Source organism: Heliangelus exortis, chromosome 12 (genome assembly GCF_036169615.1).
Source record: "Heliangelus exortis chromosome 12, bHelExo1.hap1, whole genome shotgun sequence".
NCBI classification, from domain to species: domain Eukaryota; kingdom Metazoa; phylum Chordata; class Aves; order Apodiformes; family Trochilidae; genus Heliangelus; species Heliangelus exortis.
In genome coordinates, this window is record NC_092433.1 from 16,509,886 (window position 1) to 16,532,790 (window position 22,905).

At 45.8% G+C, this 22,905-nt stretch overlaps 1 protein-coding gene and 1 long non-coding RNA gene across 4 annotated transcripts in view; both read right to left on the reverse strand.

Moving 5' to 3' along the window:
• Positions 1–5,599: 5,599 nt before the first annotated feature.
• FRMD4B (FERM domain containing 4B) overlaps positions 5,600–22,905 on the reverse strand; it is an 83,674-nt gene continuing 66,368 nt past the window's right edge. For 2 of the 3 annotated variants that reach the window (XM_071756285.1, XM_071756287.1), the window contains 13 exons: positions 20,733–20,809; positions 19,635–19,773; positions 18,975–19,116; positions 18,118–18,251; positions 17,902–18,021; positions 16,377–16,605; positions 13,748–13,804; positions 12,236–12,383; positions 11,065–11,190; positions 9,764–10,569; positions 8,799–8,931; positions 8,101–8,271; positions 5,600–7,399 (listed from right to left, as the gene is read on the reverse strand). In XM_071756285.1, the coding sequence (XP_071612386.1) occupies position 7,399; positions 8,101–8,271; positions 8,799–8,931; positions 9,764–10,569; positions 11,065–11,190; positions 12,236–12,383; positions 13,748–13,804; positions 16,377–16,605; positions 17,902–18,021; positions 18,118–18,251; positions 18,975–19,116; positions 19,635–19,773; positions 20,733–20,809 (2,283 nt within the window). In that variant the 3' untranslated portion in view covers positions 5,600–7,398. The remainder of the gene's footprint in view (positions 7,400–8,100; positions 8,272–8,798; positions 8,932–9,763; positions 10,570–11,064; positions 11,191–12,235; positions 12,384–13,747; positions 13,805–16,376; positions 16,606–17,901; positions 18,022–18,117; positions 18,252–18,974; positions 19,117–19,634; positions 19,774–20,732; positions 20,810–22,905) is intronic. The other variant, XM_071756286.1, reaches the window with a different exon arrangement.
• Positions 21,121–22,904, reverse strand: LOC139801690 (uncharacterized). Its single transcript, XR_011728271.1, has 2 exons — positions 22,560–22,904; positions 21,121–21,387 (listed from the first exon to the last, which is right to left on the reverse strand). It is a non-coding gene; the product is annotated as an uncharacterized lncRNA (long non-coding RNA).

A 22,905-nucleotide genomic window follows, 5' to 3' on the forward strand; every position in this document is an offset into this window, starting at 1 on the left:
GGACACAGAGATACTAAGATCACTATCAGGTATTCTAAAAGCAAGTTTTCTACGAAGTAGAAATATATCCCTTGTTAATACCAGGATTAGGAAACACTACACTTCTGAGGGCAATGCCTTCTCCACCAGATGCAGAGGGAAGAGCTGCCTGGTGGCACCTCTCCTGGTGAAACAGGTGCTAATCCCATGGATTTCCAAGGTGGGGATCACATTTTGCCTCCAATAAAGGTCTTGAGTACAGGATTCACTTCCTTTTCTAACACGTTGCTCAGTGTTTTGGAGCAGTGGAAACAGCACATTAAGGCAACAAATGACACCCTCAAACCCAGAAGCACCTTCCAAGGCCAAACTCCCATCCTGGAGCTTTCCAAAATAATTGCTCATTCTTCAATCTTTATTATAGGAAAGCCACTTCCATGGATAGCATTTTCCATTTTCATGCCAATTTGGTGCTTTCTTAGGAATCCATGGACTAACCAGGTGCTTTGTTTGCTTTCTTACCAAACTCAAAGCATCAGCAGAAGACAAGAAGTACCTGCAGTGACCTCAAAGCAATCCCTACACCTTGTAGCTCATAATTCACAGGCACCTAACAGGTGTTAATTAAAAGCACTTCAGGAGCAGCCTGGTGATAGAAGGAAAGGTCTGCCTGTGCTAATGAACAATCCAACACTTCCTGTTTCTGTGGCAGGTACTTGGGTATGGATGAACAAAAAAAACCAGCAGGATCTCATGCAGGATTGTTCCACTTCATTGAGTTTTCTCATTTCTGCATTTTCTCCAAGACTTCCATCCTGCCTCTCTTGAAAGCAAAAGGGCTGACAAGTTAAATATCAAGAGGAGCTGATCCCTGTGTCACCACTTGACATGAAGCTGGCCATCAAACCATGCTTTGAGTGCCCAAAACATGTTCCATTTCTAAGGTAACTGATGGGACATATTCTGATGCCAAACGTTGAGAGCAATTTCTATAATGTATGCTTTCATTTTTTTGCTTATAAACCCCATCCATTTATTTTCCTTTATTACCAATCCACAACATTTCCAAGTTATAAACTGGAATGAATCTGAGTGTAACCCAACCTTGCATCACTTTCAAGAGACTTGTAGGCTTGATGGGACAGTCTAAAATTGACAAACTGTAGCATATACCAACTATGTCCAGCAGGGCAGTGTAATGCAATATGGGGATTATAAAGGGTCAGATGATAGGATCTTAACAATAACAACCACTAAGTAACAAAAACAATCATAGAGAGACACCATGTGGGAAAAACACCAGGGATCATCTTGGGAGAAACCCCAACCCACCTCACCTCCAAACTGATACAGATATAAATATATTGGATTAAGTTGGTTGCTTAAATAGAGAAAGGACATCTGACTTTGGAGGGATTTGCCCAAGATGATTGGCAGGGAGCTGAAAAATCAAGTCCCTGGGACAACAGGCAGGCATGGAAGTGGCCTGCATAGGGACAGGGTGGCACAGGGGGGATGGGGACAGAAGCACATCTGATGTAGCAATTATTTGCTGTTCACTCAACCTTTATTCTTACACTGGTTTTGCAAGGTGTCTCAGGAGCAACAAAATCCAGTAGCTAGAGCTAAACTTTAAAATGCCTTCTACCTTTTTCAGGCAAATTTATAATTTCCTTTGAAAACGTGCATGCCAGTACCATTAAATCAGAAGTGTAATAACACAATGTTAAGGACTCTTGGAGGAGCAATAACCATCATCATCACCATTTGAACAAGCAATCACCTCCACGTTTATATGGAATGCAGAATTCAGCACAAACCAGTTCAGGTACAATAAGAAATGGGAATCATTCCAGGAAATTAAGTTGCCCTTCACATTAGACAGAGCATGTATCTATTTTGTACAGCATTCAAGCCTATCACAGCCCCACACCTCATGTTATCCTGCCACTAAAACATTCCCGTGGGGCATGGCCACCTGGCTATATCCTTATCTATGATGTCCTTCCCTAACCTCAGCCCAGGAACAGGTGGAAGAGCTTCTTCTTCTAGAGTTACTCCAGCTGAGCCCTGGCTGGCTGCAAACCCTTCTCCATCTGCAACTCTTCAATGACACTCAAAAAAAAAAAAATAAAATTGAGAATCGTGTTTGCTGTGCTTGAGAAGGGCAGGAGATGCCCTGGGAGGCACAGCACATCCTTCTGCAGTCAAGGACTTGTTGAAGGATTTATGGTGATTACATTCATGAAGGGCAGGCATGGATAAAAAATTTGGATGGTTGGCAAGAAGATTCTTCTTGATTGAAAGTCCTGCTGCTCTGCCATGTGTGTCCCTTGTCCTCCTGGGCTACCAGCACCACTCACAACTCACACCATCCTTTTTTTCCAAGGAGGAAACATCCCATCAAGGCTGATTTGCTGCATCAGGTTATAGGATAATTGTGATTGATGATAAGTTCTGTCCTGGGAGATGATCCACATGGTTCTTAACCTGTGTTTAACAGCTCTGAGGGGAAGGGGAATGTTCAGCCAGACAAGGCAGGGGGTTGTGCATCAGAAAGGTGTCACCACTCCTACCTGCTGGCAGTGGAGGCATCACAGTGATGCTAGAAAGGAGGCAGAAGTCTTCTCAGCCAGACATTCCACACTGTCCTAGCACCCAAAGGCACTTGGCCCAGTTGTTATGGGGCAGAACTGTTTATGCCTTCACACATATGCAAAATAATTTTTTTCCCATCGGGTTTATCTCAAACAGCTTCAAAAAAGTGCCAGAAGTAATTTGAAAACCACTCCAGGAAGTTTCTCTTACCAAGACAAAACATTCCCAAGGATACAGAGTTTTTTCCCTGGCACAGTATCCCTGGAAAAAAAATAATCCATGGCAAACAGATAATTGGGCTTTAATTAATAACAAATAAAATAAACAGAGTTAAAAGTTTGCTCTTATTGGCTTTAACTTAAGATTTCAATCTTTGAGGCCCTCCTATAGCTGAAGCACTCAACTTTCTACCTTAGAGATTTATTAAATGTGACAGAAGAGCACAAAGGAGATGGAAGGACAGAATAAAAAGCAGAAATCTTTTTAGGAGAGGTATTAACTTATCCAGAATGCCAGTAAGCAGGCCAGGGAGCTTCTTCCCAGGTTCTGAAGTTGCCTGCAGAAGCAGCATTAATCTCTCCTGCATTAATCCCTAAGGCCAGGAGATGGAGCAAACCTTCAGCCTTTAAAGGATTTCCTAAAACATTTCGGGACAGGCTGGGCCATGGTGCAGGTTTCTCACCCCCCCAGAACCTTTCAGCTTTGCTGTGTACAAAACATTGCTGCAAGGTCCTTCACATTGAAGTTGAACAAATTCAGGAATAAAATGAAATGAAAAGCCAGAGTCACGTCAGGTATTAAATCATCTCGGCCAGCAAGTTCCACATGAGTACACTCAGGTGAATTTTTAAATTTTGGGATCTTTAAAGCTTTGCCTGGGCTTAGGGAGGGGGCTCCAGGTCTGAGCCTCATCCTGCCCAGGTCCCTGTGCCACAGCAATGTCAGACAGCAGCCTCTCCAGGGCTCCCACTGGGGTTTCTCCTCCCACATCTTGGAGTTTTCTGTTCAGAACAGCAGAGAAGAAGCAGGCAGCAACTAAAAGCAGCAGGCAGGGCTTATTTAGGGCACAGTGCCCTAATGCATTTTTAAGTTTCTGGCAAGGACCATTTTTTTCCCTTCTTCATCCATCAACTAAAAAGCACTCAGAAATGCTCCGTTACGTTTGGTTTTCTGGGGGGTTTTATTTCCCCTCCAGACTCCCATCAGCAGCATCTTCTACCTTCTAAAGAGAGGGGCAGCTGTGACACCATAAAATAGAACCCTGTGGGTATTTTACATTGATGTCCCCCATCGTTCACCTCTTGGCTTTGCTCTGGATCCTATTAAATAAGAATTTCTAAATTATTTCTTTAAACTGGAAGGGGCAGGAAGGATTTCTGAGGGGGATGAGAGGTCAGCAGGCTCTTCTCTGCAGTGGTGCCACCAGTCAGCAGATGCCCCCCTCACCCCTGGTAAGGGAGGGCTGAGGTTTAACAGCAGAAGACACAGATGAGGCAGCAATTCAAACAGAGCACAGGAAATTTGTGTTTCAGCTGTTAAGAAACATGGGAAGAATTACAAGTGTGTCTTTGTTACCTCTTCAGTTGCATTATACAGAGCTGGACTCTGGGATCAGCAATGCACGTGTGTCCAAACACTGCTCCTGAAGTGCCCTGCAACAAAGCAAGCTGGAAGTCTGCAAAAGGCAAATTTAAAGGTCCTGGAGCACAACAGGCACAACTCAGGCTTTGCATGAGCTCTGCAGCATCACCAGCATCCTTGCCAGTGATGGGCAAGAGGCTCCCATGGGGATGTTGTGCCCTTCCTCTCCTCCCTTGTACCACCTGAGGCCAACCCCAGGCAACATTGGGGAAGGAAAAGTTGGATTTTCTTGTTCTCTCCTCTTCTGGGCCTCCTCCTTCACTCTGTACTGCCACCCTTCATAAAAGAGCACTACCCTGGCAGGGCCAGGCATGCAGAGAATGACAAGAGGGGTGACAAGTGCTGCACTTCTGCTCTTGGATTTCCAGCTCCTCCTCCAGCTCAGCTCTTGCTTACTGGCAGCTCTCAGGTTCTGAACTCTGGCCCAGTAGCCAAATATACCAAGGTATACAAACCCCCCAGCACAAACCCACCTCAAATTCCCATCCTCTCAACACCATCCTTCCAAATTGTCCTGGTCCTGCCAAGCAAGCTGGGAGGCTGAGCCAAGTGCTGTGCCAACACGGATGTGTGAGGCTGAGCTAAATCCTCAACAGTAATGGGAAAGCCAAAACAAACCTCAGTGGCTAAAAGATGAAAATAAAGGAATGCAAACAAGGCCTTAAATGGGGCACAGACCTTGTTACACACCTCATTTCCTTTTTAAAATTAAAAGCCCTGAGAGCACTTGTAAATAACTTCCAGGCTGCAGTGATACCAGGAGTTCTGGGTAAGGTGTTGGACTTTGTACCACTTGGCTTCCAGCTAAAAAAACACCTATGATTTATAACAGCAGCATGAATGAAGACCTTGTGAACAAAGAAACCACAAAAACTACTTGGAGGAATGGAAAAGGAGGATGACAGGGGGGTATTTTTAGTGGGCACACCTTCAAGTTCTTGCTAATACCCATTCTCACCAGCCACATGGAAATAAGCATGAAATCCAGAGGTGAAGCTTGTGGATGCCACAAAAAGTCAAACTACAAATTATTCCGGAAAGGCTGAGAGCACAACCTCAACTTCTGGGTGACCAGGGTGTAAAAGCAGTTGCACCTCTAGAAGCCAAGTTGCTTTTTGATAAAGGTGAGAGCTGGGACAGCTGTGCCAGAGAGGCCCCTGGAAAACCTCCAACCCTTGAATCCCAAGAAATTCAAATTTAACAGATGTGTTTTGGGAGGATGCTGCCCCCAGCTGATGCCACTGGCCTTCTGCACCCAACCTATAACTGCAGATTTACTTGATCAGGCCATGGGGATTTACTCTCCCTCACTTTAAAGCCCTGACATAACCCACCCCGTGCTTTTCCAAGCACTCGAGCAGAAACAGGAAGAATGCTGAAGTGGTTTTGGTAAGCACACTTTTTAGTTTATTGACCTATACAAAATAATAGGTCTAAAAGACTTCAGAAGTAGTAAAAGAATAAACTAAAAGAGCTTTTTGCATTTCTAGAAGGCTATACAAATATGCAAAACCAAGGAAATAAGTTACTTTTTATTTTTTGTTCATTTAATTCCAAATGGCGACTCTAATAATACAAACGACTAAGTACCAGCTTAACAGTTGTGTCCTTCTGTATATATTACATGCTCTGGAATATTGGTAAAAAAATGTCAAAAAAGTTTATCAGAAACTTTTCTATTCACAATATGGACAAGGAGGAACTAATCCTTTGTATAAAAGAAAACAAGAGCACCATTTATGGAATCCTGAAGCACAGGACAAGCTGAGAAACGAGAGAGATTTGGAGCCTTCTTGCAAACGAGCGGTTGGAAATCCCACAAGAGAACCCAGGCCAATTTGTTCCCACGTGAGGTAGGTTGACCCCTCTTAGATCCAGACTGCAGTCACACTCCTTTCCTACACAAATGGTTGGGGGAAAAACCCCTGTCCTGTCACTCAGTGACTTGGCAGCACACACCTGGCAGGTCAGACCACTGGCGGTACAATCCTAATGCCCCTCGTTTTAAGGCACCCAACTCAGCTGCTTGGTGTTTGCAGCCACCTTCAAATACTGGCCCTCACACTTGAGTGTTCACCATGTGGTCACTGGAGCCCCCCCACTGCACATCCTCAAATCACTGTGGCAGAGAAAAAACAAAATTTTCACACCTTCCCCCCGGCTGGGGGTCACCGTGCAGCCATTGTGGAAAAAAACCCAAAAATCGCCTACTCCTCCACAAAGTGAAGTTGTACCATGGAAAGGTCATTAAATGGGAGGTTACTGATTACATTTTATCCTGGAAAACAGTTCAAAGTTTTCTGTTGTTCCCCAAATCCACAGCTGCCTATAGTTTTGCATGGTATATTGTGTCAGCAAATTCTTCTCTTTCCAGAACTTGCCAGTGGTGCTAACAAACACTCTTAACAACACCCCCAAAAAATGCATAAGCTCATTCAAACCTCCATAATAAAAAAAACCAAAAACAACATCCTTCCTTCAAGTAATGTTCCAATACTGGTTAAGTCACCCTTTGCCTCACTCACACACACAGTATCTATCCTTCATCAGCTCATGAAAGTCCTTCCAGGTCATCATAAGCCATGGCAGAATAAATTTTCATTTCTTCTTCTTTCAGACGGCAGAATTGTGCTCCTAGAATTCACGGTTTTTTTCCATCAGAGTCCCCTTTTCACATTTTCCTTTTTTTTTTTTTTTTTCTTTTTTTCTTTTTGTTCTCTGAGGTTTGCCTTCACCACCTTCCAATCTTCCACAAAAGTGCTTGCTAATTATAAATACTTCAACCAAGTGCTGCATCCGGTCACAGAGATTCAACTGGGTCTTGCCCTCGCTCCTGGAGGCTCCCTGGATTCGGGAAGAAATGCCAGTGGTGGTTAAGACACTGTCATTAGACACTGTCATTTTGCTCCTGTCTTGATGCTGAATTCCATCTTTCCCAGCAAAACAGCCTGCTTCCTTTTCTTGCTCACTTTGGAAGTCCCACCCGAGATCTGCCTCGGAAGTCACAGCATCCTGTGCAAGGCACACAAGGGTAACAAATGGGGGGGGGGGGCTAGAGGGCTACACCAGTGTCCCAGGTTTGGAATCCTCATGCCAGAATAACCTCTGCTCCTTGCTGGGCAAGTTGTCTTCCAAGCAGCTCTCCTCCTCACCACCCAGCTGGTTTGTCTCTGCATAGGCTCTGAAAGAGAGAAAAAGCATCAGGGAGTCAGCAAGAGCTGATGGGATTTTTCCCCAGACCTCCCCCCCCCCCCCAAAAAAAAAAAATGCTGCACAAATTCATGCAGAACCCTCAGGCCTGGAGCTGGTTACTGTGTGAGTTTACACACAAGTGTTATTTGGATCTGAACACAACCCCAGTTTTCATGCTGTAATTAAGCAAATTGAGTGCAGCAGAATCTCAGCTGCTCACAATCATCGAGACTGGAGGGCGTATTGGTTACTCCTTTGCCATAATCACATTAATCCAGAAAAATAGAGCAGATGAACAATCAGACAAGTGATTCACAATATGGAAGATTAATAGCTAGCAAACCTTATATAGAAAAAGCTGTCAAAATAAGCAGAGTTTCCAAAGCCCAATTATAGGAAGTTACGAATTTAGCAGAACCTGTATTTTAAAACAGTTACTAAAGATCTTTCAAATCACTGCAAGAAAAAAGCCCTTGGCATTTAGCTTCGAAATGAGGATCTGGCAGAAGCTTTTTCATCGTTCCTTGCACCTTTATTTACAATAAAATAAAATACAATTTTAAAAACCCCAAATTTAATAATAATAATTAAAAAAACAAAAATAAAAATTAGTAATTTCACACAAGGCATCCAAGCAGCAAGCACAAGCTGCAACCCAGGAAGCAGGAGGTGCAGGCATGGGGTACTTACTACAGCTGGCTACTCCTAGCATAAGGGTAGTGAAACATGGAGGCATTTGTGGGGGCAGAGCCATTCCCCTGGCCAGGTCGTCTCTGTTCTCCCGGATAGCAGCTGGTGTTAAAGAGTGGGGGGGAGAGACCAAAACACCCAGGAGAAGCAGTGAGAGGGCTGCAGGAATTTCTGCAAGGACAGAGCAGATGCTGGGCTCCCCACAGTCCTCAGGAGAGCCCCACAAGCTTGGATGCTGGGTTAAGCTCAGCCAAGCCCCATGAGTGTGGCAGATGCAGCATCACCCTTGAAGGCCAACACTCAGATGGGAGGTTGAAAAGAGGGGTTTCCTTTCCTTTATTTTTATTTTTTTTTCCCCCCTCATAGTTTATCAGTGCCTGCCTCTGCCCACAACACTGCTCTGAGCTGCCAGGAAGTGCAAGATCTTCCATGGTCCAGCACCATCCAGAGGTAAATGCTGTGCAAGTGAGTTCACCCTTTACTATGGCTGCTTTCCCCTTTTCTTGAATATCAGTGGCACAGGTAGTGGTGGTGAAGCTGATCTACTCCATGCAGAGAAGACTTGCTCTGATAAAAGTCAATTTAATAATTCCTGCTCATTCTGGTCCTCTGAAATTGAGCTGATGTTCTCAGAAGTTTTAACAGCCTGTGAAATGCCAGAAGAAGAAGGGCAGAAAATCTTGCTATGCTCTACTCACCTGCTCTGCAAAGGAAGATTCCCATAAACATTCCCATAACAGCTGGCATAGGAGGAATGAGACAAGGTGTCACAGTCTGCAAGTCCCAGTGCAAGTGGGTTTCGCCAGTTCCCAGGAGTGTTTGCAGAGGATGCTGCAATTAAATAAAAAAATGTAACAGCAAATTAGACCTTTATCCAGCTAAATCAGCTGAGACAAATCAGACAGTTCTCATTAGTGATCTGAAAGGTAGGCAAGCAGACAATGCACACACAAAATATGTTTTACAAGCCTTGTGGGGAGGAGAGTACTGTGTGTGGGGTGGTTTTGAGCCTATCTCTTTAAAGAGACTTTCTGAGCCACTGTACCCTGTTTTGGGAGCCCTCACAGCAGCTGCTTTACACAGCATGAAGGTTTGCACTTGAAGTTTCTCACTGGCAAAACACTCCTGCTTGAAGCCCACATGGGTTCTTTGTACTTTTCTGGATTACTGCACTTCCAGAGAGTAAAAGGCAGTTTTACCTGTATCAGTAAGAGAAGAGGGCATGGGCTTAAGCTCTGCCAGGGGAGGTTTAGGTTGGATATTAGGAAAAAATTCTTTACAGAGAGGGTGATCAGGCATTGGAATGGGCTGCCCAGGGAGGGGGTGGTTTCTCTGTTCCTGGAGGTTTTTAAGAAGAGAATGGATGTGGCACTGAGTGCCATGGGCTGGGAACCACGGGGGGAGTGGATCAAGGGTTGGATTTGATGATCTCAGAGGTGCTTTTCAACCCAAATGATTCTGTGATTCTATGGGAGAAAGGCAACATCCAAGTCTTTCCTCCCAAGCATGGAACAAGCTCCTACCAAGTTCCTCATCCATGTTTCAGGACCCAGGTCTAGCCTTGCTTCTACTCTGCTGATGGGACTGGGGAAGCAGGGGGACAGAATTTGAGGCAGAGCAGGAACTTACAGAAACACTCAGCAGAGAAGGAATCAGACATTACCTGAAGAGAAAGATGACACCCGACTGCTAGGAGAGCAGGGCACCTGCAGACCACCAAAGCCCAAACTCCTTTGAGATCCTCTGTCAGACTCCAAGCCTGCCTGCAGGCTCTGCCCCTGCTCCTTCTGACCCGAGGCACGCTGATACCAACCCCGGAGATGCTCTGCAACTAAGGCCTTGTGAATGTTTTTGGTTATATGCTCCGTTTTAGGAACTTGCTTCCTGGGAAGCCTTAGGGTTGCATATGGGTTGTGGGGTACTCTGTCCACTTCATCCTCGTGGTAAGACCTGAATTCCCTGTACCGCTCGTATCCGTAATGCGCCGAGGAGCGGTAGGAAGGGTTGACACTGTACTGTCCCTCTGTGTCACTCTCATAAATATATCCCCCGTTGTAATAAACATCAGGTTCAGTGTATGGGGAATAGCCAGAAATATAGTAACTGGAGGAAGGCTGCTCCTGATTTTTGTGGTAGACACCATTCCGGACATCCTTCTGGGCAAGGTTTGGCATACTGCCCGAACTCGCAGCAGAAATGTTTTGTTTCTTTGACCTTCTTCTCCCCCTGGTCCTGTTGTCGAGTGTCTGAGTGGTGTAATATGGACGGGGAGTGGGTGTCAGGCAGTAATATTCTGCACTGGACTGGCTGGTGTAGGATGATCCATCATCGAGGATCTCTGTGCTGCTGCTCCGTTGGGATTTGGAGAGGGTGAAGGGTGGTTTTTCTGCAGGAGGCTCAGCCAGGAGGTGGGTTTGGGATTCCAGACTCCCACTGCGCTGCCGGCAGTGGTGTGGGGAAACATCTGGCCTGAAACAACACAGATGTGTGTGTTAAAGGCAGTCACACACAAAACATACACAAAAAGCATGGAGTGGGTAAGTCAGCACAGGTGGGTAAGTCAGGAATGTTGCCTTCCCAACCAAAGCACAATGCAAACCCTGGATTTTTTGGTTTTTTTTTTTTTCCCCACAGAGGGTATTCAGCACAGCAAGAAATTCAGCTTGACTGAATGTTAGATTTGCTCCAGCAGTAGGAGAGCTCTCACATCAAACATATTGCAGAGAGCAAGGTTAATCTGTGACAGGGACACATGCAGCAAAGCTCACAAAGTCATATTTTGGGATATATCACAGGAGTTCTCCCAGGTTTAACACACAAGCTCAACACAAGCCACCTGAGCTGGTGCTGAGGGTCATAACCTAACTTGGAGGAAAAGCTGCCCAGCAAAGGGCCCTTTGCCCCCTTAGCATCATTTTTCTGCTGCCTGGGATGGACACTGCCCTCCAAACAAAAGCCCCTTACTGTAAGTGGCTGCTGCTGTAGGCATTTCGGGTCAGCACCGGGGTTGTGGGCATGCTCCTCCCCCCGTGGGGCTGGGGGGGGCGGTCCAGGGTTCGGTAGGGACTGCTGTGAGTTGAAAGTGGGTCCCTGGAAGGAAGGAGAGAACCTCAGTTAGATGAAACACCATGCAAGTCACAGAACGCTGAATATGGGCAGCCTAAGCCTTGGAAAAAAACCCATGAAGGGCAGAAAAACAAAACAAAAGAAAAATAACAGGTCAAGGCATCATGGGATGTGTGCCCCCACATAAAGAACAGAGCTGTTAAAAAGGAAGAATAATTCAAGAGGGGAGAGAAGAGGGAGAGAAGAGGGAGAGAAGAGGGAGAGAAGAGGGAGAGAAGAGGGAGAGAAGAGGGAGAGAAGAGGGAGAGAAGAGGGAGAGAAGAGGGAGAGAAGAGGGAGAGAAGAGGGAGAGAAGAGGGAGAGAAGAGGGAGAGAAGAGGGAGAGAAGAGGGAGAGAAGAGGGAGAGAAGAGGGAGAGAAGAGGGAGAGAAGAGGGAGAGAAGAGGGAGAGAAGAGGGAGAGAAGAGGGAGAGAAGAGGGAGAGAAGAGGGAGAGAAGAGGGAGAGAAGAGGGAGAGAAGAGGGAGAGAAGAGGGAGAGAAGAGGGAGAGAAGAGGGAGAGAAGAGGGAGAGAAGAGGGAGAGAAGAGGGAGAGAAGAGGGAGAGAAGAGGGAGAGAAGAGGGAGAGAAGAGGGAGAGAAGAGGGAGAGAAGCTGGCACTAATGATAGTACCTGGTGCTGGGTATGGTTTGGAGTTATCTGAAGCAGTCACCAGAAAAAAAATAGAAATTGTTTAAATAATAATGAAAACAAACCACAGATGGAGGCAAAGGGTGACAGTACTGGTGGGCACCAGCAATTCAGATTTATGCAGAATGAAATTTCTCACCCACTTAGAACCTCTTCATGTAGACTGCACTACCCTATGATTTCAAAGACCGTGCCAAGTACTTATACACACTTTTGTTACACAACAGGGAATTCAGCTCCCATCACCAAATCCTGTAATGCCAGAGGAGTGTGGAGGCAGCAGCCACTGCTGGGCTGCCTGTCCTGAAAGAGGAACCTCAGCAGTGGCAAGAGGAAGGTGACACCAGGAAGGTGGAGAGCATCAGTGAGACGTGCCCTACCTGGAGTGTCTGGTTTCCAAGAGCTGCTCACTCATGGATGACTTCCTGAGATGAATTCTCTCCACCCCAAGGGACTTGGGTGGAGGAAGCCTTGGAGAAAGCTGCGCTGAGCTGGGTCTCTGGGCAGGCACAGGAAGAGATTCACCCACTGTCAGAAAGGAATGTGGTATCTGTTAGCAAAATCCTCACTATTTTTCCCTATATGCAACTCTGTGGCCCCTGAGCAGAAACTCTTTAAGTGGAAAGAGTTAGGGGCAAGGACAGAGGCAAGGACAGAAGCTGTGACTCTGCAAGGCTCTCCCTCCCTGCACCAAGCTCTCCTCCACGTGGACAGGAGATGATAGGGGCTCATAAAAGATCCCAGCAGCACTGCCTGCTACAGACAATGCAGACAGCTTGGGGCTGTGCCAGACCATGAAGTGGAACTTCCTTGGGAAATCACCTGTTTGCAGTGAGTCCCCTCCCAGAGCCAAGCAGGTGACCTCAGCCTTTGCAAAAGCCAGTTCCTCTCCCTCACCTCCCAGCTCTTCACTTGAAAAATGACATTTGAAGAGTTAGTTTTGAAACACAACCTAAAAGGGACTGACTTCAAAAGCAGCTGAATGAGCAAAGACAACTGACAGACAAATTTGGCTGAAGGCAACTGGGAGGACGCTGGTTTGATCCTTGTTCTCACTTTGCTCAGGGCACAACCCAGGTCTCATCAGAGCCAACAGGAAACTCCAACTAATACATATAAAAGCAGGATGAGCACCAGAGAACACTTTCAGAAACCAAAGCCTGGGCTCTCATTCCGTGTGTACAAGCAGGAATAGGGTGTAACTCCATTTTGAAGGACCAGGTGGGTTGTACGAGTCTAAAACTGGGACAAAACGAGATCAGAATCAGTCCCTAACTGAAAAGTGAGTAATAATTTAGATAATGTTTGTCCCCAAATGATGATTATCCAGTTTAAGGGAGAGGCAAGCCAAGTCCTTTCCACCTTGTGGAACAGGGTGTGAGTGTGTGTGTCTGTGGGTGTGGGTGTGAAATGAGTAAGCTGAGCAAACACCATACCCAGGCAGGACCCAAGCTCATGAGGTACCAGATCCACATAAATAGGTCATTAATATCTGTGTCCACTCTACTAATTTTTGGTAAGTTTTATAGCAGCTGTGAGGACAGAAGGGCTGGGAAAATCCTCCCAGCTCCTAACTCCTCTAATAGTTGCACACCCACCTCTGCCCAGGTCCTAGAGATGAAGATTTGGTTGAAATTCCAAGCTTTCAGCTGACAGGATGGTCATGTTAAAACCAATCACCTTCTCTAAAGACAACTCAGATCAGCTCACAGAGCAGAAACTTCCCATAATTAAACCACTGTGTGGAATGACATTCCTGATTAAGCTTTTTTCCTCTGCTATGAGGTAATTTGTGATTGGAAGCCACCAAAATACCAGACTAAAGGACAGTAAGTCAAAAGAATGCCTCTGGATGGGCAAGTTTCCTAGGAAGAAAGGGATAAGCAACATACCATCATCATAGGTTGCTGTATCAGACAGGGAGCTGCTCTCAGATGGAATGATATCATCTGTAAATGAAAAAAAAAAAGCACTTTAAGCACAGGAGACCCAACATTAATTTCTAAATTTCAGATACAATTTATTTTCTACAGTTTCAGAGCCTGCTGCTGCTTGTAACACTGCACACTTTAGCCCTCAGCAGCCTGCAGACAGTCCTGCTTTAGAGAACATCACAACCCCACTGTGTTTACTGCTGTTCAGCAAGCTACCTACATAATTATCAAAGGGGATTTTGTTTTAACTGCAGTGGGAATCAGGCCAGAATTTACAAAGCTCTTTCCCACCCAACTTCCAATAGATCTCCCAGGGTGTTTGGGTGCTCCAGGAGCCTACACAGAAATGTAGGTCTTGGCTCTGGTGTTTCATTTCCTCCAGGTACACCTGAAATGCTACCAGGTAGGTAAGAAATGCCTTTTGAAATCTGGCATTCACTTTTCAGTATTTCCTAAACATACAAATTGTTTCGATTAAATTAATATCAATCCAGATATTGCACTTGATTTCCATCACGTTACTGCAAATTCCAATAACACAGGGGGCAGCAACTGCTCTATGGACACTGCAAACCTTTTCTTTAAGTTTTTTGTTATTTATTCAAAGGGTTTTACTGCACCTGCCCGTCCTCTCACCTTGATATCATTCACTCAGAATCAGCCTCTCCTTGCTAAGGTTTAGAACAGAACAGTAAATGAGGCTGGTGATAAAAAGCAGCACTAAAGATAATTAACCCAGAGACAAATTGTTCCTATACAATTCCCTGCAAAAGTGGAAGGAACTCTGGACCAGAGAGGAAGCAAAGGAAAAGAGGAGTGGAACACAGAGAGCAGGAGACACTCTCCAGTGTGTCTTTCACCTCCCACCCTGCAGGGCTGGGATGAAAATAGCTGTGGTTTGATTCAATAAATCAGTGTTTCTATTTAGCAGGTCACGTCCAACAAGTCATTCCCCAAATCCCCAGCTGGAAGTGACTCAACCCTGCCCAGCTCTCTGAAACCCTGCACCCTCTGAGCCTGAAGTCAGCCAGCAATGGTGAAACCAGAAACACATAAAATCAGTTCTTGAAGCAGACATCAGCTCTGCTTCAGGTACCATAAAAAAACACATTCTGCCCTGGAAGAGACAGGAACTGGAAGGGAATGCATGAAAAAAAACCTGGCTATGTATTTGCTGTCTTGCAGCCCCTACCTACAGGGAGCCCCTTCAAGACACAGAGTTCAGTCCTTTCTGGCTGGGTCACCCTTCTCCAGCAGCAAACAAGGATGTCATGTATCAAACATCACAAAGTGATGGGCTAAATGTGCAAGGACCAACTCCTAAGTTGCTTGTTTTGCACAACAGGATAAAAAAATCCCACCTGCCATAAACCATGACTCTGCATGGATGCTGCTTCAGAGGTCTCTTGCTGCTCACTGGATTTCAGCAGCTTCCTGCTCATCACATCCCATGTCCCAGGTAATGCAGGGACCTCCCAAAATTAGGAACTAGAATGGTGAGTGAGAGACTGGAAAAACAAATGTCTGATTCATCTCTGCCCAGCTGGGCCACATTAAATAGTGACCATCAACCTTTCAGAATACACATTTTATGATAGCCCAGTGCTGGTTTGTGCTGGGTAAGAATCCAAACCAAGAGGGGAATTGGACATGGAAAAGGTTTTCCCCAGCAGTGCACAGGAGAAGGATTTCCTCCAGGGAAAAATACATATTGGCTGGAGGTTTCATCTCAGGGTTTGATATAAACAGCTGAAAAATCTTGCATTTTATTTCCCACCTTGCAATTCACAGGAAACACCCCATTATATTAGTGAAGTAGTATTTCCTCTGGGACCAAGGGGGCAAAAAAAAAAAAAATTCCACGTGTTTTTTCCACAAAGGGGAGAAGTAAAACATGGCCCAAAATTGTTCATCACTATAGAAACTAGAAAAACCTGCAATACCCATGAACCTTTACCATTCCCAGACTCCCTAAATTGGCTTGGACACCAGAAAGTTTCCATGCTATAAGTTAGGAAGTCAGCAGGAATCTCACCTCCCTTATGAAAATCAGACTTTCAGAATGGCCAAGAGCATCTGTGCTCATCACTGGCAAACACATTTAGCCCAAAGCCTGCACTCCACTCTTTGCATTCATAAACTCTTAAACTTTGCTTGGGTCTTCCTGGAAAACAGGAATCTTTCATCAAGAAGCAAAGCCTGATTTCCTCTTTCTTGTAGAAATACTCTATTTCTGCTAGAACTGCAGCACTGCAGGAGGAAAGGGAGACAGATCCTGCAGCTTAGCCATGAGATTGCACCCAAAACACACAGAATTTACACACCACACCAGTTGCAGCTGATTTTTTGAGCCTTTCTGTGTGTAGCACCTTTAGTCTACCTGATGCTGGAACATGTCTCTAGTTGTTCCCAGCCTATAAGCAGTGAACTTATAGTATCAGATACAGCAACTGCATCCCTTTTTTTCTTACTTAGCTGCCTTAGAGAAGATAAAAATCATACAGAGGATATGCAAACAAAACTTGTAACAGAGCCAAAATGATTTTTTTTTTCCCCCCATCTGAATCTGGGGAATTCTCTTGTTTACCTGGTAGAGTAAGAGTTGATTTCTGGGTTGGCTTTTTGCCACACTTGATTCTATACTCGTTTATGGAATTTTCTATCTCCTGCAGCTTTTTTACAGCATCAGCATACTCTTGCTTTCTTTTCTTCTTCACATTTTTGCAGAGGTCTGGCTCGCTGGCAAGTTTCTTTGCAGCTTCCACCAGCTTTTGCTGAATGACAAAATTACTCTCCAAGTCCTGCAAAGCTGGATCCTGAAAATGTGAGAGATGAGTTATTTGCTTGTACTCTGGGTAGAAATCATCACAACAAAGGTTGTTGGTTAGAAGATCTACTTTTGTGCTAATGAAGTCTTGAACATAAACAACAGAAATACCAAAGTTTATACAATATGGTGATCTAAGCATATAAAACCCTTACACATTTATTTTCCTGACAAGTGTAAGAGCTTGGGACCTCTTGAGAAAGGTCTAAAGTTCTCCAGCCTGGGTGACATAAAACAGACACCTAAAAATTCAGGTTTAAACCCTTCTGTTACCCAAACCAACCTGCAGGCTGTTAAACCTCCTTCTCCAAGCCTGAAAATGCTTGCTCAAAAATCTCCCTCAGCTTTAAAGAAAACAAAAATGGAAACTGCAGTCACCTTACCTACCTAACAGGGAGTTGGAAACTTTAATTAATTGTTTGTAAACAACTTTGAGAGGCTCAGATGAAAGGTGCTTGCTACAGAGGTGCTAAGCAACACATTATTAACTCTGGTCAGTAGAATTTGGTTTCAGTTGCATTTAAGCAGTCTGCATGAAATCAGGCATGGATTATCCCTGGCCTGTAAGCAAGGGCAGAGACCTTTTTGTTGAAAGACACATGCAAAGTGCCTAACACCTACTTACTACTTGTTGGTGCCTAACAACTACTTACTTATTCCTTACAGCTTGTTAACAGCACTCACAAGGAATGAGGAGGAATGGTATGTGTCCAGAAACTGCATCTATCTGAGTATTTCCCTATCTCCCAAAGTCAGTGTCAGCCTGTAAAGTTCGTATTAGCTTCTTGAGCAATATACAGATTTTTTTTACTTAGGTGGAATTCACATTAAGCTAGAGATAAATCTCTTCCCACTGTCACCTGTCACATAACTATGCTGACAGAGAGATGATTTTGCAAGGGGAACAGTGCACACCCCTGCCATGTTCTGCATTCAAACACAAATCAGTGCTCCAGCAAAGCTCACAGCCATGGCTTGCCAAACACCAGTAGGTGCCTGCTCTTCTCTGATTAGCAGCAAAATGTCCATTAAAACTCAAGCAACACGAAGAAATCAGGAGTGCAGGTGAGAGAATTTTAGGGTCTTCTGGAATGGACAACTTCCTGGCCATTTCAAAGCCAGGATGGATGAAACAAGGGTGGTACCCATCTCCCAGCCTATACCAGTGACTGTCCCAGCTGCCTCCTCTTAAAACAGCCAGGGAAGAGCTGGATTATTTAGCAGTGGCTTTGGCCACCAGTCTGGCCACCCCACCTCTGCTGGGCAAACAAAGAGCATCACACACCTCTTCACTCAGGAGCAGGTTGTCATCCAGCTTGAAGGCCGTGCCAACACGTCTCCTGATCTGGGGAGGTTCCTCTCCAGCACCCAGAGGATACTCCTTGGGCATCTTGCCTGTCAGCTCCTGGGGGACAGAGAGAGCTCCACATGAAGGTCTGGAGGAGGAGGTGCTGGGCTCCCCCCCACCCATCCCAACCCCAGCACAAGGTGAAGTTCTCACCGCCTCTCGCAGGCAGATTTTCTTCAGCTCCTCAACCTTCTGGAGCAGTTTTTCCTGAAGGAGTTTCTCTTTTTTCTTCAGTTCCATGATTTTCTCCTTCTTTTGCTCTTCACTGACCTCTGAATCCTGAGAGCCTGAAAAATACATTCTCTGTCTCAGAGGATTTTCAGGTAAGTGGGCATCTCCCCAAAGTTATCCAGCAAACAACAGATTATTGAAGGTGCAACATCCAGCTCTTGGGTCATCCAGCAAGGATGCTTTTAGGAAATCTGCACTTTTTCTAACACTCAATGCCTATATTGCATGCTAAGTCCCAAAAACCTCCCCAGAAGCCCACTACCCAGAATATAAATCCTTTTTTTAGGGATATCTCCAGTAATCTGGACATTCAGCTTGGACACTGCACTCAGGGCAGACTGAGGCTCCTCATCAGGCTTCACCTCAAGGTCCCTATGTGTGGCTTCCCTGCTCTTTCCCTCCTCCAGAGTCAAAGGAAAGATCTAAAGCCCACTCCAGAGCTGAGCTTTATTTGGAAGCACTTCTCTTCTCACTTTTGAGGAAGCTTGAGACAATTTAACTTTTAGTACAGGTGCTTAAAGTTAGCCTGGCTCAAATTGCCCTCAAACTTTGATGAGACTGAAAACAAATTATTCACAGAACAACAGTACATGGCTGCTTATTCACCTAGATTTTTTAAAAATTTCCTTATCTTGTTATGGGAGAGGAACAGCAGATTATACCATTGATGTTACTGTTTCAGATACAGAACTATAATGTCCCCCTTCACTGTGCTTACCAGGCAGCCTCATTTTTCCTTTTAATATACACAATCCCCTGCCATTTACACCAAGTATTACCTGATGAGATCAAACTGCCATTGCTGGCCATAATAAGCTGGTTCTTTGCCTCCAAGGTCACTAGTTTGGAAACTTTTGGTGTTCCCATCTCTGTCAGATCCATGGCAATATCATCCAAACTTCTTGCTGAAGGAATTTTTGCCTGAAGGAGTTAAAAAAAAAAAATAAATAAACATAATCCAGCCTCATCAAGTTACCTCTAATTAATCTCAGAGCACGAGGTGACAGAAGATGACATTTCACACCTCAGCTCCCACAAGATTATGGACTGAAGCAACAACATCATTCAGGAGCTCATGATGCACAGGGCTGCACATTCCTCTCCCCCCAAAGCCTGAACCACCTCCAAACTCAGAATCTCTTTGCTGTATGCACCTTGTTCAAAATGGACATGAGAAAGAAACAAAAAAAAAAAACCCACAAAACAGAGAGATGTGGGAATTCCCCCTTTATAATTATTCTTCCACAGCCCTTAATTGCAGGCAGGCTAAAATGGATCAAATAACAATATTGTCATTAACAGCCCGTTCAAAAAGCTGACAAAAACAATTATTTTTTTTTTCTCTGGAGACCAGCTTGTCTGTGGAGCAGTGATACCCTGGTGGATACACAGGAAAGGTGTTGAAACTTATGCTGACATTAAAATGCCTTACAACTTACTTTGCTTTGCTTTCTGTCCAAGTAAAACTGGTGTTGACTGATTGCCATCACCCAGATGGATTTGATCAGGGAAGTGTTTGCATACCAGGTTTGCACGACCAGTCCACTCTGACCAAAGGTCCTTCTTGACACTGAAATTCTGAGGTGAAAAGAAATGCATTTTCAAGACATGTCCTTGAGGTTTAAAATCCCAAATACCTCTCTCTCCACCAGGCAAGGCTCAGCCTTTATTTTAGAGATGTGAAGGCCCCAATTTCCTTCTCCATACCACCCTGTGCTGCTGCTTTTTCTCCCTCTTACTTTTCCCTTCTTTTTACAAAGTTATAACTCAAGCCCCTCCTGAGTTTGAGCTGTGCTGCTGAGACCAATGGTTGGGAATGCCATAAAGGACAAACAGACTGACATGGGGGCAATTGGGTAGGATTTGGGATCAGCAGGGAACCTAACAGCTCCAGCTGAGGGGCAACAGTGACAGAGGTGGAAAAGTTGGTGGCAGGAGAACAGAGGGGAACACAGAGTCACAGATTCACCCCAGGGACAATCTCTTTCTTCTTAAGAGGGACCTTGAGGGGAAGGCATAGGAAGAAGCCTGGAAGTGAGCTCCAGCTGTGCTCCTTCCCTGAAGGCTCAAGCTCAGCAGAGGCTGTGTTGCTGCCAAGGCAGGGGAGGCAAAAGGTGAGCAAGAAAGTCATGTCTGGGTCCTGCCAGCCCTGATCCCAGCTCTCCTACCACTGCTCTCAGGGGAGGATTCTGTAAAGTGAGCAACTTTGGCCACGCCAAACCACCCTTCCCCTGCTCCAAGAACTCCATCACAAACTGCTTGGGAGAAGCACTCCCAGAGCTGTAACACCTCAAGAGCTGCTCCAGGTTGCTTCACTGCAACCCTGTAACATCACAACACAACTTGTCCATCACCCACAGACTGGACCCAGCCCTGCCAAACACAGGTTGAGGCTCAGGATTGCGAAGCTCAGAGTAAACTCAACTCTGTCGTGGACTCAGAGGCACCTCCCATCCCCATCTGTTACCACGAGATGATGAGTCCCCAAGCTGGGTGAAGATTGATCCCTCTGCTCCAAATGCCTCCTCCAGCCTTACCTGCGGGGGTCGTGGACTTCCACAGCAAACTTCTTCTCACGGAAATAGAGATTTTCCAGCTGTTTCCATTGGAATAGCTAGGAGAATTGGGAGAGAGAAGCAGAACGCTGTCACTCTGAGAATCACCAAGTCTTCTACCAAGGTCATATCATTTCATAGAATTGTTTGGGTTGGAAAGGGCCTGAAAGATCATCTAGTCCCAACCCCCAGCATGGAATTTTCAGCAAATTACAATTTCTGTGTATCTTCAGCTCTGGCATGGAGTCAGCAACAACAAAATTCGTAACATCATTAAAATAAACACATAAACATATAGGATGCCTCTCAAGAAATTTCACACTTTACAAACAACGCATTGCAGATTGATGATTTTGCCTGTGATGACATCTGTTTCCATCAATAGCACATTTATTTTGACAAAACCCTCTCTCCAAAGTAACTGCAGAGGCACTTGCAAGCTCTCAGTCAGAACATTTCCAAAGAATCTCAACAGCTGAAGGAAAACCAAGACCCCTCTTCTGAAGATACTGGGTGGGAGATCCAGCACGACATTCTGGAGCTGAGGTACCACACATACAAAGAGGAGCTACAGGAAGGAGCTATCCCAAAGTACCCAGTTCTGTAAGGAAACCACAGATTTCCTGCAAAGTGTCACCTGGGAGAAGAGATCAAAGTCACCCAGGGCTTGGCAGCTGCACCCGTGGGATCAGAATTCCCTATGAATCCACTTCCCCTATGCCCCAGCCACCCTCTGGAGAGGATCCATCAGGGGCTGGCACCTTTTTCACCCAGGTTTGGCTGAGCTGTTCCTTGGCCCCTTGGTGAGGGTTTCTGCAGCATCACCTCCTGTCCCCTCTGTAGCAGTGCCAGGTACATGGGTGCACACAGACACCAGCACAGTGTCCCCAAGGACATCCCCTGAAGCTGAGGGGTTACAGTACATGCTGTACCTTACAGCCAGCTCCTTCCTGGAGCTAGAGCCCATGAGAAGGTTCCTGATGTACTTTCAACCCAGGCTGGGCAGGCAGGGCCAGTGCTAAAGGGGAAAAATCAGCTTGCACCACCCTGCCAAGGCACCTGGGTCCTTACATGGACACTCTCCAACCCCACAGGAGTTTTTCAAAAGCCTGCAAGGCTGCAGCCACCACACCAGAAGACCCCAGCACAGGAGACATTCCTGCTGGCCTCTGCCAGAACCCAGTGCTCCAAACCACGGAAAAACTTCCAAGTGTTGTAAAAAAAAAAAAAAAAATTATATTACACTATGCTTCATTTAAAACATTCTTAACATGGATCATAAATGAGACGTAAACCAGAGCATGTGTTTGTGGGGAAAACTCTGGCTCGTTCAGAGACCTTTCCCTCTGTTTAGTTAAAACTTTCTTTTCTAGTACTGTAATTTGTTATTAGGTCCTGCTGGAGGAAAAATGCAGCAAGGGGGAAACGTCATGCACTTGAACTAATAACTCATTTTCTAAAAGACTGCGGAAGTTTGGCTCTGCTGCTTAGCTAAGTTTATCTCTGTACTCAAGGCACCCTGTCCAGTCATGCCACTTTCAGAAGTGCCCTCTTTAGAACTTGGCATTAAAATTTGAAAGAAATACATTAAAAAAAAAAACCAACAAAAACCAAAAATAAAAGAACCCCCCCCCCAAAAAAAAAAACCCCAACAAAATATAAACAGCTCAACACAGAGTGTTCAGGACACTGAACAACAGCACCCAGGGGTGCTCCAACACCCAGGAGACCCCCAGCACCTCAGGGGATCCCCAGCACCCAGGGGATCCCCAGCACGGACCCACCACTCCCCCCCACCCCTGCACTCACCTCCCGGCACCACCATCCCCTTCTTTCCAGCCGATCCGGAAAGTTTTAAGGATGCCATGAGACGAGCAGAGCAAGAGGTGGCTGTGGCCCCATCCTTCCCCGGTGCCGGCAGCTTGTGCCGGGCTGAGCCTCCCCCCCCTCTGCCACACGCCCGAACTCACCGCCCCGGCCCACCCTGCCCCTCGGAACCGATCCCGGGAGAGCTCAAAAGAGGGTTCCCGCCGAGGGGCTGGAGCCTCTCTTCTGGTGGGAGGGAGGCGGGAGCCAGCGTGGCCACCGGGGGGCTGCGGCAGGTGGCCCCGGGTCCTTGCTTGTGGCGACCGAATCCCGGCCCCCTCTGCCTTGA